The sequence below is a fragment of the Pantherophis guttatus genome, chromosome 7, assembly GCF_059756535.1.
Source record: "Pantherophis guttatus breed Tessera chromosome 7, ASM5975653v1, whole genome shotgun sequence".
Taxonomy (NCBI): Eukaryota; Metazoa; Chordata; class Lepidosauria; order Squamata; family Colubridae; genus Pantherophis; species Pantherophis guttatus.
Genome location: NC_142069.1, coordinates 84,636,955 through 84,653,796, shown reverse-complemented (window position 1 = coordinate 84,653,796; position 16,842 = coordinate 84,636,955). Strand labels below are relative to the sequence as shown.

At 44.2% G+C, this 16,842-nt stretch overlaps 1 protein-coding gene across 1 annotated transcript in view; it reads left to right on the top strand.

Moving 5' to 3' along the window:
• Positions 1-16,842, top strand: part of CRACR2A (calcium release activated channel regulator 2A) — a 73,998-nt gene that overhangs the window by 13,674 nt on the left and 43,482 nt on the right. Inside the window, exons 3-7 of the mRNA XM_060692655.2 lie at positions 1,384-1,495; positions 5,925-6,078; positions 8,705-8,851; positions 10,354-10,444; positions 13,139-13,234. Coding sequence (XP_060548638.2) covers positions 1,384-1,495; positions 5,925-6,078; positions 8,705-8,851; positions 10,354-10,444; positions 13,139-13,234 — 600 coding nt within the window. The remainder of the gene's footprint in view (positions 1-1,383; positions 1,496-5,924; positions 6,079-8,704; positions 8,852-10,353; positions 10,445-13,138; positions 13,235-16,842) is intronic.

Sequence of the window (16,842 nt, the reverse complement as noted above, 5' to 3'; positions counted from 1 at the left end):
CACTACTGTAAAAGGACTGTTTTATGATGGAGATTAGAATCAATGTTCTTTATAGAACAAATGTCTAGGATTCTCCAAATTAGGTCTCTTATTAGCCAAAGGATAAATCACCACGACAAGAAGGTGAAGCCCAAACCGTATTAAAAGGAGGATAATGACCAATAGAGTTGAGAAATCACAGGCAGTCCTCGATTTACGACCATAATGGACCCCAACATTTCTGTTGCTAAATGAGACAGTTAAGTGAACGTTGCCCTGTTTTACGACCTCTCTTGCCATGGTTCTTAAGTGAATCACTGCATTATTAAATTAGTTATTGTGGTAAAGTGAATTCGGTTTGCCCATTGACTTTGCTTGTCAGAAGGTTTCAAAAGGTATTCGCATGATCTGGGGGCACTGAAACCGTCATAAATGTGAGTCAGTTGTGAAGCGTCTGAATTTTGATCATGTGACCATGAGGATGCTGCAATGGTCGTGAGTGGGACAAAAATGGTCATATGTCACTTTTTCCAGCGACGTCATAACTTCGATCGGTCACTAAATGAATTGTTGTAAGTAGAGGACTACGTGTAGCATGGGAGGAATGGTCCTTTATCACATCTGCAGAATTTTGGGTCACTCACTGATGGCTATTTAATTTAGGCATGGCATAGGTTCCAAATTTCTTTGGTGCCTTTGTAACTCTGTCTGAATCCAGACATTATCTTAGTAAGTCACAGGCTGAAATCCTCATGAGTCAATGAGGCTTATTTCTTACTACATAGTTGCAATCTCACTGGGTAAAAAGAAAAGCAATCTTCCATTCACCCAGAGGAGAAATTCACTTACCTTCCCTACCGGTTCACAAATGTGAGCGCACATGCGTAGTAGTCACGGATTACGTCTGGGCGTGTGGCAGTGGTGAAATCCAAATTTTTTTACTACCAGTTCTGTGGGCCTGGCTTGGTGAGCGTGGTGTGGCTTGGTGGGCATGGCAGGGGAAGGATACTGCAAAATCTCCATTCCCATCCCATTCCAGGGGAAGGATGCTGCAAAATCCCCATTCCCTCCCCACTCCTGGGGGAAGGAGATTGCAAAATCTCCATTCCCACCCCACTCTGGGGCCAGCCACAGGTGGTATTTGCCAGTTTTCCGAACTGCTCAAAATTTCCGCTACCGCTTCTCCAGAATCTGTCAGAACCTGCTGGATTTCACCCCTGGCGGGTGGGCGGAGCCTCCTGCAGTTGCCGCTACCAGTTCGCGCGATCCGGACAGAACCGGCTCAATCCCACCACTGCGTTCACCTAAATTATTTGTGCTTTTTGGTTTTCAAGACCTTTTCAAAATTAACCTTTTAATTGACACGTAACGTCTGTGTAACTGAGGAAAACGTTGTCGTTTTAGAGGCTCCATGGTGAGTCGCCGCTTGTCCCCGAAGAGCTGGAGAAAGTATTTGACACTCTGGATGCAGATGGCAATGGCTTTCTTACTCTAGAAGAATTCACCACCGGATTCAGTGAGTTCTCCATCCACATCATGCTTTAGAAGTAATTCAGCTGTCAATTCCTATTTTAGTGGTTCCTTTTATGCATTCATTTATATTATTTGATTTCTCATCTCTGTAGCATAACTTGATCTAGAGGAAAGCCAATAGCAATAGCATTTAGACTTATATACCGCTTCATGGTGGTTTTTACAGCTCTCCCTAAGCTGTGCCACTGGGCCACGAGGAAGGAGAATGAGAAAGGGAATGGAGGGAGGAAGGGAGGGAGGGAGGGAGGAATGAAGGAATAGTAATACTATTAAGACTTATATACCGCTTCACAGTGCTTTACAGCCCTCAACAATCTGGGTCCTCATTTTACCAACCTAGGAAGGATGGAAGGCTGAGTCAACTTTGAGCTGGTTAGAATCGAACTGCTGGCAGTGGGCAGAATTAGCCTGCAGTACTGCATTCTGACCACTGCGCCACGAGGAAGGAGAAGGAGAAAGGGAAGGGAGGGAGGAAGGAAGGAAGGAAGGAAGGAAAAAGGAAGGAAGGAAAGAAGGAAGGAAGGAAGGAAAAAGGAAGGAAGGAAGGAAGGAATAGTAATAGCACTTAGACTTATATACTGTTTCACAGGGCTTTTACAGCCCTATCTAAGCAGTTTACAGAGTCAGCATATTGCCCCCAAACAATCTGGGTCCTCATTTTACCGACCTCGGAAGGATGGAAGGCTGAGTCAGCCTGGTGAGATTCGAACTGCCGAACTGCCGGCAGCCGGCAGTCAGCAGAAGTAGCCTGCAGTACTGCACTCTAACCACTGCGCCACCACGGCTCATGGGATCCGTTAATTGGGACATTCCTTTCTTTGGGTTGCTCCATTGTTCTCACTGTGAGGTGATTTCTCCTCACGTTTTCTAGGTTGGATCTCTCTTTAACACGTTTCCACCCATTACTTCTTGTCTTCTGGTGCTTTGGAGAATAAATTGTTCCCCTCTTCTCTGTGACAGCCCCTCAAATACTGGAAGACAGCCATCATGTCCGTCCCCCAATCCTTCTCTTCGATAGGCTAGGCTTACCAAGTTCCCTCAGTCGTTCGTTCGTCATACGATTCTCTCTGTTTACTTACCACATTTAACACACTGTGTGGCTTCAGTTCCTTCCTATATCCTGGATGACTAATCCCACAGCCTCGGTTGGGATGGCTTAGTTTTCTTTCTAAGTTGCTTTTTTTTTTAATTTGATTTCTATGCCGCCCTTCTCCGGAGACTCAGGGCGGCTTACAGTGCGTTAAGCAATAGCCTTCATACTTTTGTATATTTATACAAAGTCAGCTTATTGCCCCCCACAAACTGGGTCCTCATTTCACCTCCCTTAGAAAGGATGGAAGGCTGAGTCAACCTTGAGCCTTGGAGAGATTCGAACCAGCAGAAATTGCAGGCAGCTGTGTTAATAACAGGCTGCACTAAACCACTGTACTATCAAGGCTCTTCTTTTCTCAGAAGAAACGCCAGCAGTGTCCTCCTTTGCTATCCAACCTCACGGGGAGATGCTCACCTTAATAAAGGGGTGTCAAACTCGATTTCATTGAGGGCCGCATCAAGGTTGTGTTTGACCTCGGGGGGGGGGGGGGTTGAAGGTGGATGGGCACCTCAACATCACTCATGTCGGGGACACCTGTGGTGGCCAAGTGCTAAGACAGGACTTCCCTGAGACTCTCCCTCCAGTCATTATAACCTTCCTTCCTTCCTTCCTTCCTTCCTTCCTTCCCTCCTTTTCTTCTTTCCCTCTTCATTCTCCTTTCTTCTTCCTTCCCCTCTTTCCATATTTTTCCTTCCTTCCTTCCTTCCTTTTCTTCTTTTTCCTTCCCTCTTCATTCTCCTTTCATCTTCCTTCCCCTCTTTCCGTATTTTTCCTTCCTTCCTTCCTTCCTTCCTTCCTTTCTTCTTCCTTCCTTCCTTCCTTCCTTCCTTCCTTCCTTCCTTCCTTCCTTCCTTCCTTTTCTTCTTTTTCTTTCCCTCTTCATTCTCCTTTCTTCTTCCTTCCCCTCTTTCCATATTTTTCCTTCCTTCCTTCCTTCCTTCCTTCCTTCCTTCCTTCCTTCCTTCCTTCCTTCCTTCCTTTTCTTCTTTTTCTTTCCCTCTTCATTCTCCTTTCTTCTTCCTTCCCCTCTTTCCGTATTTTTCCTTCCTTCCTTCCTTCCTTCCTTCCTTCCTTCCTTCCTTCCTTCCTTCCTTCTTTCTCCTTCCGTCTTCCTTCTCCTTTCTTCTTCCTTTCCCTCTTTCTGTATTTTTCCTTCCTTGCTCTCTTCCCATCTTCCCTTCTTTTTTTTTTCTTTTTTCCCTTTCTCCTTTCCTGCCCCTTCTTGGATGCTCAAATGCAAAAGGGGAAACATTTCTTCCAGGGGCGGTATTGACTTCCCTTCGCTACCGGTTCGCAAATGCATGCGCAGAGCATCAAAAATGGGACGTGATGACATCCGGGCAGGTGGGCGGAGCCTCACACAGCCACCCCAACCGGTTCTCCCGAACCGGATAGAACCGGCTCAATAGCACCACTGATTTCTCCTTTTGTTTTGTTTTGCTTTTAGTTTGTTTTGCGAGCCCTCTGTCAGCGAAAATGGAGCTCTGGGCAGCGCGCATGGCAGAGGGCTGCAGGAGGCCGTCATGGCCGAAAACGGGGCCCAGGGGTCTTGAGTTTGATACCCCTGCTTTTGTCGATGCTTAGTCTGCAGCTCAATTATAAGTATCTTGGTGATTTAATGGAGACTTAAACAGTGATTGGTGATTTAATGGAGACTTTAATAGCGCTTCTGTTGCTCGAGGGGCTCAATAAAAATGCTCATAGCATGAGATACTGCCAGACCAATTACTTGAGCTCAAATTTCCATTGCTGAGCGCGCTGGTTGTTAAGTGAGCTTTGCCTCATTTTAAAGGTAGTCCTCAACGTCCGACCACAACTGAGCCCAAAAATTTATGTTGTTAAGTCAGAAATTTGTTAAGTGTCCCATTTTACGGCTTTTCTTGCTTGAGGGAATCACTGAAGTTGTTAAAATAGCACCGTTGTTAAGTGAATCTGGCTTCCCCATTGGCTTTTACTTTCACAAGATCACAGAAGGTGATCCCCTGCAAATATGAAGCAGTTATCAAGCATCCAAATGTAAATCATGTGACCGCAATGGTCGTAAGTGTGAAAAATGGTCGTAAGTGTGAAAAATAGTTGTAAGCAAGAAAAATGATCGTAAGTCACTTTTTTCAGGACCCTTGTAACTTTGAACAATCACTAAACCAACTGTTGTAAGTCGAGGGCTACCTGTACAATCTTAATTAAGCGTCACTGTTATTAAGTGAATCATTTGCAGCTGTTAAGTTAGGTTGAGGGTTAACATGGTTGTTAAGTGAACCTGGCTTCCTCATTGACTTTGCTTTCACAAGGTCACAAAAGGTGATCGATCGCCTTACCCCGGGACACTGCGACCGTCATAAATATGAATCAGTTGCCAAGGGTCTGAATTTTGATCACGTGGCTATGGGGATGCTGCAACAGTCGTAAATATGAAACAGTCGTAAATAAGGTTCAGGGCCATTGTGACTCTGAGCAGTCATTAAACGAACTGTTTTAAGTCAAGCATTACCTGGAAACAATTTGTGGAATTTTAATGCTCTTCTACAGGGACACGGTGGCTCAGTGGCTAAGATTCTGAGCTTGTCGATCAAAAGGTCGGCAGTTCAGCGGTTCAAATCCCGAGTGCCGTGTAACGGGGTGATCTCCCGTTACTTGTCCCAGCTTCTGCCAACCTAGCAGTTCAAAAGCCCGTAAAAAATGCAAGTAGAAAAATAGGGACCACCTTTGGTGGGAAGGGAACAGCATTCCGTGGCGCCTTTGGCGTTTAGTCATGCCGGCCACATGACCACGGAGACGTCTTCGGACAGCGCTGGCTCTCCGGCTTTGAAACGGAGATGAACTAGGCGTTCCCGACCCCTAGAGTCAGGAACGCCTAGCACATATGTGCGAGGGGAACCTTTACCTTTACCTTTAATCAGTGGTGTATTTCAAAAAATTTTACTACTGGTTCTGTGGGTGTGGCTTGGTGGGCGTGGCATGGCTTGGTGGGCGTGGCAGGGGAAGGATACTGCAAAATCCCCATTTCCTCCCAATCAGCTGGAACTCAGGAGGCAGAGAATAGATGGGGGCGGGGCCAGTCAGAGGTGGTATTTACCGGTTCTCCGAACTACTCAAAATTTCCGCTACCGGTTTTCCAGAAGTGGTCAGAACCTGCTGAAACCCACCTCTGCCTTTAACGCTCTTCTGTTGTAATCTTTATCAGAAAACGACACATTTTTTTTTCTCTTCCAGATTGCAGGAGCTAATTTAATACGATTTATTTTTCATGGAATTTGCAACTAGATTTGGTTTTCATTTATTGCAAACCCAATCAAATCACATCTTTTAAAACCCGCAGGCCAGTTTTTGTCTGGGAGGAAGGAATCTTTTGCTGAGGTCTGTGAAACTGGCTTTCGTCCTAAATCGAAAGAAAGCATCGCAGCACGAAATGAAGAAGACGACCAGTTTTCAAATCTCATGGAACAACTCGGAGCCGGGAATATCTTGAAGGAGTAAGTATGGCCCCTGAAACAATAGAGAGACAGAAGAAGTACAGAAACTCCCATCGTTCTGGGAGTCTGGCTAGGTGGCTCAGTGGCTAAGACCCTGAGCTTGTCAATCAGAAAAGTCGGCAGTTTGACGGTTCGAATCCCTAGTGAACAGGTCTGAGTGAGCAGGGGGTTGGACTAGATGGCCTTCAAGGGCCCTTCCAACTCTGTTACTGTTCTAGTTTGTGCTATTTTGGCCTGGAAAAACGTCAAGTGTAGGAATATACCAACGTTGAAAAAAAATATACCCACTTGTGCAAGAAAACCCGGTTCCAGACTTGTTTAAAATATCATTGGAGAAAAAAAAAAAAAAGAACATATTTATAATTTCCACCTGACAATAGGCTTACAGTAATGGCCAAACTTGTGGAAACCTTTTGGGAAAAGTATATTTTCTAAAACTAGCTAATAACACCAATTATTTTGGGGAGTAGTACAGTGGTAGGTTGCCCTCGGTTCGGACTGATTCTATAGAACCGGTAGTAAAACCAGCGGGAGGCTCCGCCCACTGACCCTGACGTCATGAGAAGCGATCTGCGCATGTGCAGAAGCAAGGCACGTGTGCGAGTGAAATGAGCGCGTGCGCGCGATCCCAGTGCGAACCGGTAGTAAAGGTAAGTAGAACCCACCCCTGGAGTAGTACCATAACGTTATATATCAATGGAAAGATAATTTAGTCAAGGATGTAATGCAATCACTTTTATGAAGGATTTTCTATTAGAATAGCAGTTGCAGTATAAAGAAGAAAAGTGAAACATGTAGAAAAAGCGAGATCTACAAAAATGATCACCATAGAAAAAATGAAATATACAAAAATGATCCCCATCTCAGTTAATACTTAGTTGGGTAACCTTTAGCATGAATGACGGCCTTACAACGTCTTCCCATGGAGTGAACCAAGTCTTTTAGTTCTGCAGCTGTTCTAATGTGAAACCAAGATTGAATGATGGCTTCTATTAACTGGGTTTTATTGCTGGGTCGCTTCTGACAAACAAGTTTCTTTAATCGGCTCCCTAGATTTTCAATTGGGTGAAGGTCTGGGCTATTCCCAGGGCCATTCCAGCAGTGGAATAGGATTATCTTGAAACTCCAAAAAAAAAAAAAAGTGGTGTTATTAGCCATCAAACCTCACAAATACACTTTTCCCCAAAAGGTTTCCACAATTTTGGCCGCTGCTGTATTTTTCCGTCTCCCAGGAGCAGATCCAAAATGAGTTTCTGTGGTTCTCTATTTTATTCTCCCCTTTTGTCATCTGCTCTGCGACCCAACTGGAATCCTGTTTTCCAGAGTGGAAAACAGAATCCTCTAGAACGTTTTGGCGGTTGCTTTCCACTTGTTGCACTCAAGTAATGAGTGGGAACAATTAACCAGTGGAACAACTGGCCACCAGAAGTTGTGGGTGCTCCATCATTGGAGGTTTTGGGCTCAGTTATGGTTGTAAGTCAAAAACTACCTGGATTTACTTTGATAAGGTTTTTATCTACCGTGTTTCCCTGAAAATAAGACCCCGTCTTATATTTTTTTGAACCCCGAAATAAGCGCTTGGCCTTATTTTCAGGGAAGTCTTTATTATTTTGGGGCGCATGGAGCAAGATGGGGCTCCTCTTGCTGTCTTACCTGATTTCCAGCTCTGCATTTAAATATTTTCGGAGGGAGGCTTATTTTAGCACATGCGCTCAAAAGCCCGATTGGGCTTATTATCAGGGGGATGTCTTATTTTTGGGGAAACAGGGTAGCTTTTATTCTCTGCCTACAGTCATAAGTTTTGTTTTCTTTTTTTTTATTTATATGTCGCCCTTCTCCGGAGACTCAGGGCGGCTTACAATGCGTTAAGCAATAGCCTTCATACTTTTGTATATTTTATACAAAGTCAGTTTATTGCCCCCACAAACCGGGTCTTCATTTTACCTACCTTAGAAAGGATGGAAGGCTGAGTCAACCTTGAGCCTGGCAAGATTCGAACTTACTAATTGCAGACAGCTGGAGTTAAATTACAATGCATTAGTCTGCTGAGCTATCCAGGGTCAGTTGGATAGCTCTGAGTTGGGAGGGTCCCTAGAGGTCTTCTAGTCCACCCCGCTGCTTTGGCAGTAATCAAGTGACAGTGAGAACAATCAAGAGTATAGTAAGTCCCCAGAGGAGCTGTGAGGCTGGTTGGTGCGGGAGGGATGGAGATGGAAAGGGGGGGGGCATGTCCAGGATCGCCCCCGGAGGCTCCAGAGTGCTACGAATTCAATTAAAAGAGTTGGGAGGGTCCCTAGAGGTCTTCTAGTCCACCCCCTTGAGCCTGGTGAGAATTGAACTCGCAGTAATTGCAGGCAGCTGGAAGCTAAATACTACCTTTTAACAGTAGCATTAGTCTGCTGCGCCACTCAGGCTCAAGTTTAAGACGAAAGACCACGTAAGTTCAATAAATAAATGAAATCAGAATTGAAAAAAAAGAAAAGGAAAGGAAAAAGCCACCGATTCTCTCATCTGTCCTCAGGATTCTTACATTATGGCACCAGAATGCTAAAATTATACTTTCTACTGAAACCTCTGAGAATTAGATCCTAACCTGCATTTCTTTTTCTTTTTTCTTTTCCCCCAGTGAAGACAACGTGAAGAAGCTCTGGCTGCACCTGAAGAAACATGTGCCTCACCTACTTTCCAATTTCGAAGAATTCCTGACAAAAATCTTCTCTCAGCTCCACGAAGCTGATGATGAAAAGAACACCTTGGAGTGCGCCCTGCAAAAGTAAATGCTTCTTTTATGAGAGCTTTTTCAGGGGATTTTTTTTTACCTCGTGTTTCTTTCATCAGGATTCTTTTGGGGCAGAAACTTCCCCATTAGTGCGTAGCGCATGTTGAAAGCTACAGCAGCAGGTTCGATGGGATCCATGCGAGGTTTTTGGCCCCGCGAGTATAATATCCATCCCATTAAACCCGCATCTAGATAGATAGAATAGAATAGAATTTTTTATTGGCCAAGTGTGGTTGGACGCATAAGGAATTTGTCTTTGGTGCATATGCTCTCAGTGTGCATAAAAAGAAAAGATACATTCGTCAAGGATCATAAGGTACAACACTTAATGATAGTCATAGGGAACAAATAAGCAATCAAATCATACTAGGAAACAATATAAATCGTAAGGATGCAAGTAACAAAGTTACAGTCATGCAGTCATAAGTGGGAGGAGATGGGTGATAGGAACGATGAGAAGATTAATAGTAATAGTAATGCAGACTTAGTGAATAGTTTGACAGTGTTGAGGGAATTATTTGTTTAGCAGAGTGATGGAATTCGGGAAAAAAATGTCCTTGTGTCTAGTTGTTCTGGTGTGAAGTGTTCTATAGCATCGTTTTGAGGGTAGGAGTTGAAACAGTTTATGTCCAGGATGCGAGGGGTCTGTAAATATTTTCACATCCTTCTTTTTGACTCGTGCAGTATACAGGTCCTCAATGGAAGGCAGGTTGGTAGCCATTGTCTTTTTTGCAGTTCTAATTATCCTCTGAAGTCTGGGTCTGTCTTGTTGGATTGCAGAACCAAACTAGATCGTTATAGAGGTGCAGATGACAGATGCCATGTAGGATGTACTGATAGTCCTCGATTTACGGCCACAATTGAGTCCCAACATTTCTGTTGCTATAATGAGACAGTCATTAAGTGAATTTTACTCCATTTTACGACCTTTCTTGCCATAGTTATTAAGGGAATCACTTATTGCTACCCTATGACTATCATTAAGTGTTGTACCTTATGATTCTTGATGAATGTATCTTTTCTTTTATGTACACTGAGAGTGTATGCACCAAAGACAAATTCCTTGGGTGTCCAATCACACTTGGCCAATAAAGAATTCTATTCTATTCTATTCTATTCTATTCTATTCTATTCTATTCTATTCTATTCTATTCTATTCTATTCTATTCTATTCTATAGTTGATAAGTTAGTAACACAGTTGTGATGTGAATCTGGCGAACACAAAGTCACTTTTTTCACTGCTGTTGTAACTTTGAACGGTCACTAAATGAGCTGTTGTAACTTGAGGACTACCTGTATTGAAATGACCCTGAGCATGACTTGCAAAGCAGCTGTAGATTTATCTGGTACATTTGCCTGCCTATCCACACTGGACTTTCTCTTAAAAAGAGGATTATACGGTTTCTCGTCTCTCTTTTTTGCTGGTGCTTTTTTTTTTTTTGCTGGTGCTCCAACCAAGATGTAATTTATTGTATTTTTTAAAATCCCATATCAGCAAAATGTCTGCCTACGATGATGAAATCCAGTATCTGTATGAAGAAATGGAGCAGCAGATCAAAACCGAGAAAGAAAAAGTCGTGTTGGAGGCAAGTATAACTTTTAATATGGGCAGTGGTGGGGTAACAACTGGTTCTGTGAGAGAACGTTCTGCGTGCGCACACGGGCTACACGCGTGCAGGCGCCTTACACACTTTGTGCAGCATTCAAAATGCAGCAATTTGAAGCTCAGCTGGTTACCTTCTGAGGCAGCCCCAGTAAATAGAACAGCGGAGGCGCGAAAATCAGCTGTGCTGCGTGAATCAGCTGAGCCGGAAAGAAGGAAATATAGAACAGGATAGGGCAGGTGCGGGTGGGCGGGGCCAGCTGATAGTCGGAACTACTGGTTCGCCCGAACCCAAGGGTGAAATCCAGCAGGTTCTGACAGGTTCTGGAGAACGAGTAGCGGAAATTTTGAGTAGTTCGGAGAACCGGCAAATACCACCTCTGGCTGGCCCCTGGAGTGGGGAGGGAATGGGGATTTTGCAGTATCCTTCCCCAGGAGTGAAGAGGGAATGGGGATTTTGCAGTATCCTTCCCCAGGAGTGAAGAGGGAATGGGGATTTTGCAGTATCCTTCCCCAGGAGTGAAGAGGGAATGGGGATTTTGCAGTATCCTTTCCCAGGAATGAAGAGGGAATGGGGATTTTGCAGTATCTTTCCCCTGGAGTAGGGTGAGAATGGGGATTTTGCAGTATCCTTCCCCAGGAGTGAAGAGGGAATGGGGATTTTGCAGTATCCTTCTCCTGGAGTGGGGTGGGAATGGAGATTTTGCAGTATTCTTCCCCTGCCACGCCCACCAAGCAACATCACACCCACCAAGCCATGCCCACAGAACTGGTAGTAAAAAAATTGGGATTTCACCACTGCCTGAACTGGTCCGAACCAGCAGCAGAGCACTACTGAATATGGGTGTGAAAGGACTGATGGATGTAGAATATGACTGCAGAGTTATTCTCGCACTATAATAGTAAAATAAACTATGGCGCCAAGCATTGGATCTTGTAATTTAAGAATTTAAAATGCCTGACCTCATTCCTTTTGTCTTTAAAATCCCCATTCTCTCTTCAGATTCTCCTTTCTGCGCATCACCATATTCTGCCTTTCTTGATGCATTCTAGTTAACAATACAGATGGTCCTCAGTTTATGACTAATGGAATCTGCCCATTACGGTTGCAATTCAAGATGGTCGTAAAGCAGGCCATCTCATAACCAACCTGATTTTACAAGCTTTTTTTTTTTTTTTTAATGGAGCTTGTTAAGCTCCGTTGTTCATTATGGGCATTTTTTTTTTTTTTTGCCAAAAGTTGGAAGTAAACTAGTGTCTTTCGACAAAAATGTAACTCGTGACTACAGGACATCGCAAGCAGCTATCAAAGTGAGCTGGTTCCTGAGCCCCTAAGTTTCTTCTTAGTTCTAACTTGCTTCTCTCCTTGATTAGTTTCCACCTATCGCTTCTTGTCCTGCCCTCAGATGCTTTGGAGAATAGCTGGACTCCCTCTTCTTTGTGGCAGCCCCTGAGATATCGGAACACTGCTATCATGTCTCCCCTAGTCCTTCTTTTCATCAAAGTAGACATACCAAGTTCCTGCAACCGTTCTTCATATGTTTTAGCCTCCAGTCCCCTAATCATCTTTGTTGCTCTTCTCTGCACTCTTTCTAGAGTCTCCACATCTTTTTTACATCGTGGCAACCAAAACCGAACACATTATTCCAAGTGTGGCCTTACCAAGCTTACTTACTTACTTGTCTTTAATTCCAGGTTGGTTCTCACTTTAATGAGGTTCCATCCATGGCTTCTTGTCCTGCCCTCAGGTGCTTTTGGAGAATAGGTTGACCCCCTCTTCTCTGTGACAGCCCTTCAAACATTGGACGAGTGCTATCATATCACCACTAGTCCTTCTTTTTCTTAAGACTAGACTCAATTGTTCATTGTATGGACTTCTTATCATCTCTTTTTTTTTAACCTGTACGAAGCATACCAAAAAGTTCTTTATGTATGTGTGTGTATCAGTGGTGGGTTGCCCCCGGTTCGGACCGGTTCTATAGAACCGGTAGTAAAACCGGCGGGAGGCTCCGCCCACTGACCCTGACATCATCAGAAGCTATCTGCACATGCGCAGAAGTGCACAATCCCGTTGTGAACCGGTAGTAAAGGTAAGTAGAACCCATCCCTGGTGTATATGTGCGCATATGTGTTTAGTGTGTGTGGTTTTTTCCCCGCACATATGCATTGCAAAACAACAACGCTACACCGCCAGTTTATTCTTATAATTGGCTGTTTTGTTGACTCTAGACCAGTGGTGTCAAACTCAAGGCTCGGGGGCAGATTTGGCCCATGGAGTGCTTAGATCTGGCCCGTGGGGCCACTCTGCAAATAGTGAAGGACCAGCCTGTGGTGCCTCTGCCGTCAAAAATGGAGCTTGCAAGGGCCACCTGTGCCCCCTTCCCACCCCCGAGCTCTGTTTACGCTGGCAGAGGGTTGCAGGAGGCCGTCGCAGCTGAAAACGGAGCTCGGGAGCCCGTTTTCGCTGGCAGAGCGCTCGGGCCACCACAGCCCCTCCCTCCTGACACAAGTGATGTCATGCTGGCCACACCCACCCCGGCCCCGCCCACCCCAGCCCCCCAAGCTCATACACAATCCTGATGCGGCCCTCAATGAAATCCAGTTTGACACCCCTGCGCCTAGACAGTGTTTTTAGCTAAAACCCTCTTGCTCTTTTTATTCTTGTCCAATTTCGCAGGGCGCTGAGAGGTTCCAGTCCCGACAGCAGGTACTGGAAGAAAAACTCGTCGAAAAGGAGAAGGAATTCGAGCAGCTGTCTCAGAAGCAGAAAATAGTAGGTGGAAATTATGCTGTTGCAATAGCAGCAATTTTTTTAAGTAAGCTTAGCCATACGGTGGCAGTCTGCTATATCATTTTAGCTGCACTTGTAAGAAAGCCCATTAGCTTTGAACCAAGTCTCGCCATCACTTCAATGGTTGCTATAACCATTGGTTCCTTTATGGAAAGATGTCTATGATTGACCATTTCATCTGTCTAGGACATGCCAGAAAATATGAGAAACTGAAACTCTTGTCATGCGACTTTTTATGTTTAGTACTTTATTCTTCAAATTAAATTTAATCCTCAGAAATTTTATTTTTAAACTTCTTTTTAATTTATTATTATTGTCAAGGAAAATAACCAAAAAGGAATAATAACGGTAAAGAAGAAAAAACAACAACAATGCAAGCAATAGGATACATGTAAATAACAAACAAATTACGAATAACCAGCAGATTGAAAATATTATATAGCTAATTGCACTGGTGTCAGAAGCACCGAAGCACTTCCGGGTTGAAAGGATAAGCAGGTGACATCACCACTGCCCAGAGGACATCCAGTTGGGGGCTCCTTTCAGGTCCCTGGCAGGAGCTGGAGCAAAGGACGGGAGCTCAACCCTACCCAATGGCAGCACGCAGGTCTCGAACGCGGGCGTGCGAATCTCCATCCCAGCCCCCTAAAGGAGCCATCGTGCTCCTTTATATGGCTAATATATTTTAATTAATCATTAACAACTTAAAGTACTACAGGTAGTCCTCGACTTACAGCAGTTCATAGAGTGACCGTTCAAAGCTACAACGGCACTGAAAAAAGTGATTTACGACCCTTTTTCTCACTTAACAACCATTGCAGCGTCCCCCATGGACCCACGATCAAAATTTAGACAACTGACTCATATTTATGACGGTTGCAGACTGAGTTGCGTGATCCCCTTTTGCGACCTTCTGACAAGTCAACGGGGGGGGGGAAGCCAGATTCACTTAACAACCGCGTTACTAACTTAACAAATGCAGTGATTCTCTTACCAACTATGGCGAGAGAGAGGTCGTAAAATGGGGCAAAACTCACTTAACGTCTTGTGTCGCTTCCCAACAAGAAAATTTTGGGCTCCACGGTGGTCATAAGTCGAAGAGTACCTGTATTATGTGACGGTTTGCTTGCTTTCTGGAATATTCCATGGAACAAAATGTCAAAAAAGCAAAGTTTTTTTTTTTTATTTATCAAGGCAACCTGGTCTGCCCAAATATAAATAAATATAAATGTAACACCCTAAAAAGCAAAGACTTTTATTTCTTCTGTTTCCTCTGAAAGAAAAGAAACAGGGACCTTAAAAGCCACCACACTAGAGGTGGGTTTCAGCAGCTTCTGACCAGTTCTGGAGAACCGGTATCGGAAATTTTGAGTAGTTCGGAGAACCGGTAAATACCACCTCTGACTGGCCCCGCCCCCATCTTGGCTTTGCCTCCTGAGTCCCAGCTGATTGGGAGGAAATGGGGATTTTATTTATTTATTACATGTATTTATATGCCGCCATTCTCCCGAAGGACTCAGGACGGCGAACACAAGTTAAGAAACAAGTACAATAAAATCATAATTTAATCCAAATAACTAATTAGTAGTAAATAATAAAGCCCGGAATCAGTCTCAGCCTATTTGTTTGAAAAGCCAAGTCTTCAAGTCCCGACGGAAGGAGCGGAGATCAGGAGCTGTCCGGAGCTCGGTAGGTAATTCATTCCAGAGGGTGGGAGCACCCACAGAGAACGCCCTACCCCTGGGCACAGCAAGGTGATATTGGCTCGCCGTCGGAACCCTGAAGAGAGCGGCCCTATGTGAGCGAACAGGACGGTGAGAGGCAGGCAGGAGAAGGTCATGCAAATATCCCGGACCTAAGTCATGAAGGGCCTTATAGGTGAGGACTAGCACCTTGAAGCGGACCCGGAGAACCACTGGTAACCAGTGCAGCTCACGCAGGAGGGGTGTTATATGGGAGTAACGAGGGGCTCCCATAACAACCCGTGCAGCTGCATTCCGGATCAGCTGGAGTCTCCGGGTGCATCCCAGGGGCAGGCCCATGTAGAGGGAATTGCAGTAATCCAAGCGGGAAGTAACCAGGGCATGAGTGACTGTGTGAAGGTCATCTCGGTCCAGGAAAGGGCGCAACTGGCACACCAGGAGAACCTGTGCGAAGGCCTCCCCGGTCACGGCCATTAGATGGTCTTTTGCAGTATCCTTCCCCTGGAATGGGGAGGGAATGGAGATTTTACAGTATCCTTCCCCTGGATTGGGGAGGGAATGGAGATTTTACAGTATCCTTCCCCTGCCACGGGCACCAAGCCACGCCCACCAAGCCATGCCACGCCCACCAAGCCACACCCACAAAACCGGTAGTAAAAAAAATCGAAATCCACCACTGCACCACACCGCCTGACCGATAGGACCTCCGGAACAAATCCTTTTAAACAAAGATCAGCCCCTCACACTGCATTGCCCTCTGCTTATTTTTCAAGTCCAACACAGTGAATTTAACTTCTTTAGCCGGCTGGCCAGATGATCTATGTCCCATAAATATCAGCCTGACCTCTGCGGAACTGACTCAACCCAGCTCTTACTGAGAAGCTGTAAATAATCCCAAATGTTTCTTAGCGGCGTTTGAAGGTTCAAGTGTAGGTAAACCGAGAAGTTCACATGGCCTGAAAAATAACCCGTTCAGGCGGGATCGGCTTGTTGTCACTGTTCTTGGAGGATTTACGGGCCACTCCTGCTATCTCCCTTCTAACCTGTTTTTAGGGCCATGTTCGTTTTATTTGTGCTCTTTTGAAAAAGTGCCCACTTCAGCCATCAGCTGCCTTATTACATCGTTGTCATGGTAATGCTGGTTTAAGCCTAGATGATTCGATAATTGAATTTTGTAAAAAAAAAAAAAATAGAAATGAAATGAAATGAAATGAAAATACATTTGCTTTTATTCAGAAAGATTAATTATTTATTTAGTGCAAGTGGTTCTGTAATTGATTGAATGTAAGCAGATTACAAAAGCCAGCAAATATACTGAATACATACACACACACACACACACACACACATATATACACACATATATACATACATACATATATATACACACATACATACACATTATATATATATATTCAAACACATGTGTATATATATATATATATATATATATATATATATATATATATATGTAGGAAAAACCTGGCTAGAGGAAAAACACACACATATATATATACATACACACATATATATACACATACACATATGTATGTATATATATATATATATACATACATATATACACACACATACACCCACCCACACATATATGTACACACACACACACATATATATATAAAAACATATATATATAAATTTTCAAGCACAGATAAAATACATATCAAATAGTATACACGTAGTCCTCGACTTACGACAACAATGGAGCCCAAAATTTCTGTTGTTAAGCGAAACACTTTTATCCCCCATCTATTCTCTGCCTCCCGAGTCCCAACTGATCGGGAGGACATGGGGATTTTGCAGTAACCTTCCCCTGGAGTGGGGTGGGAATGGAGATTTTACAGTATCCGTCCCAGGCCACGCCCACCA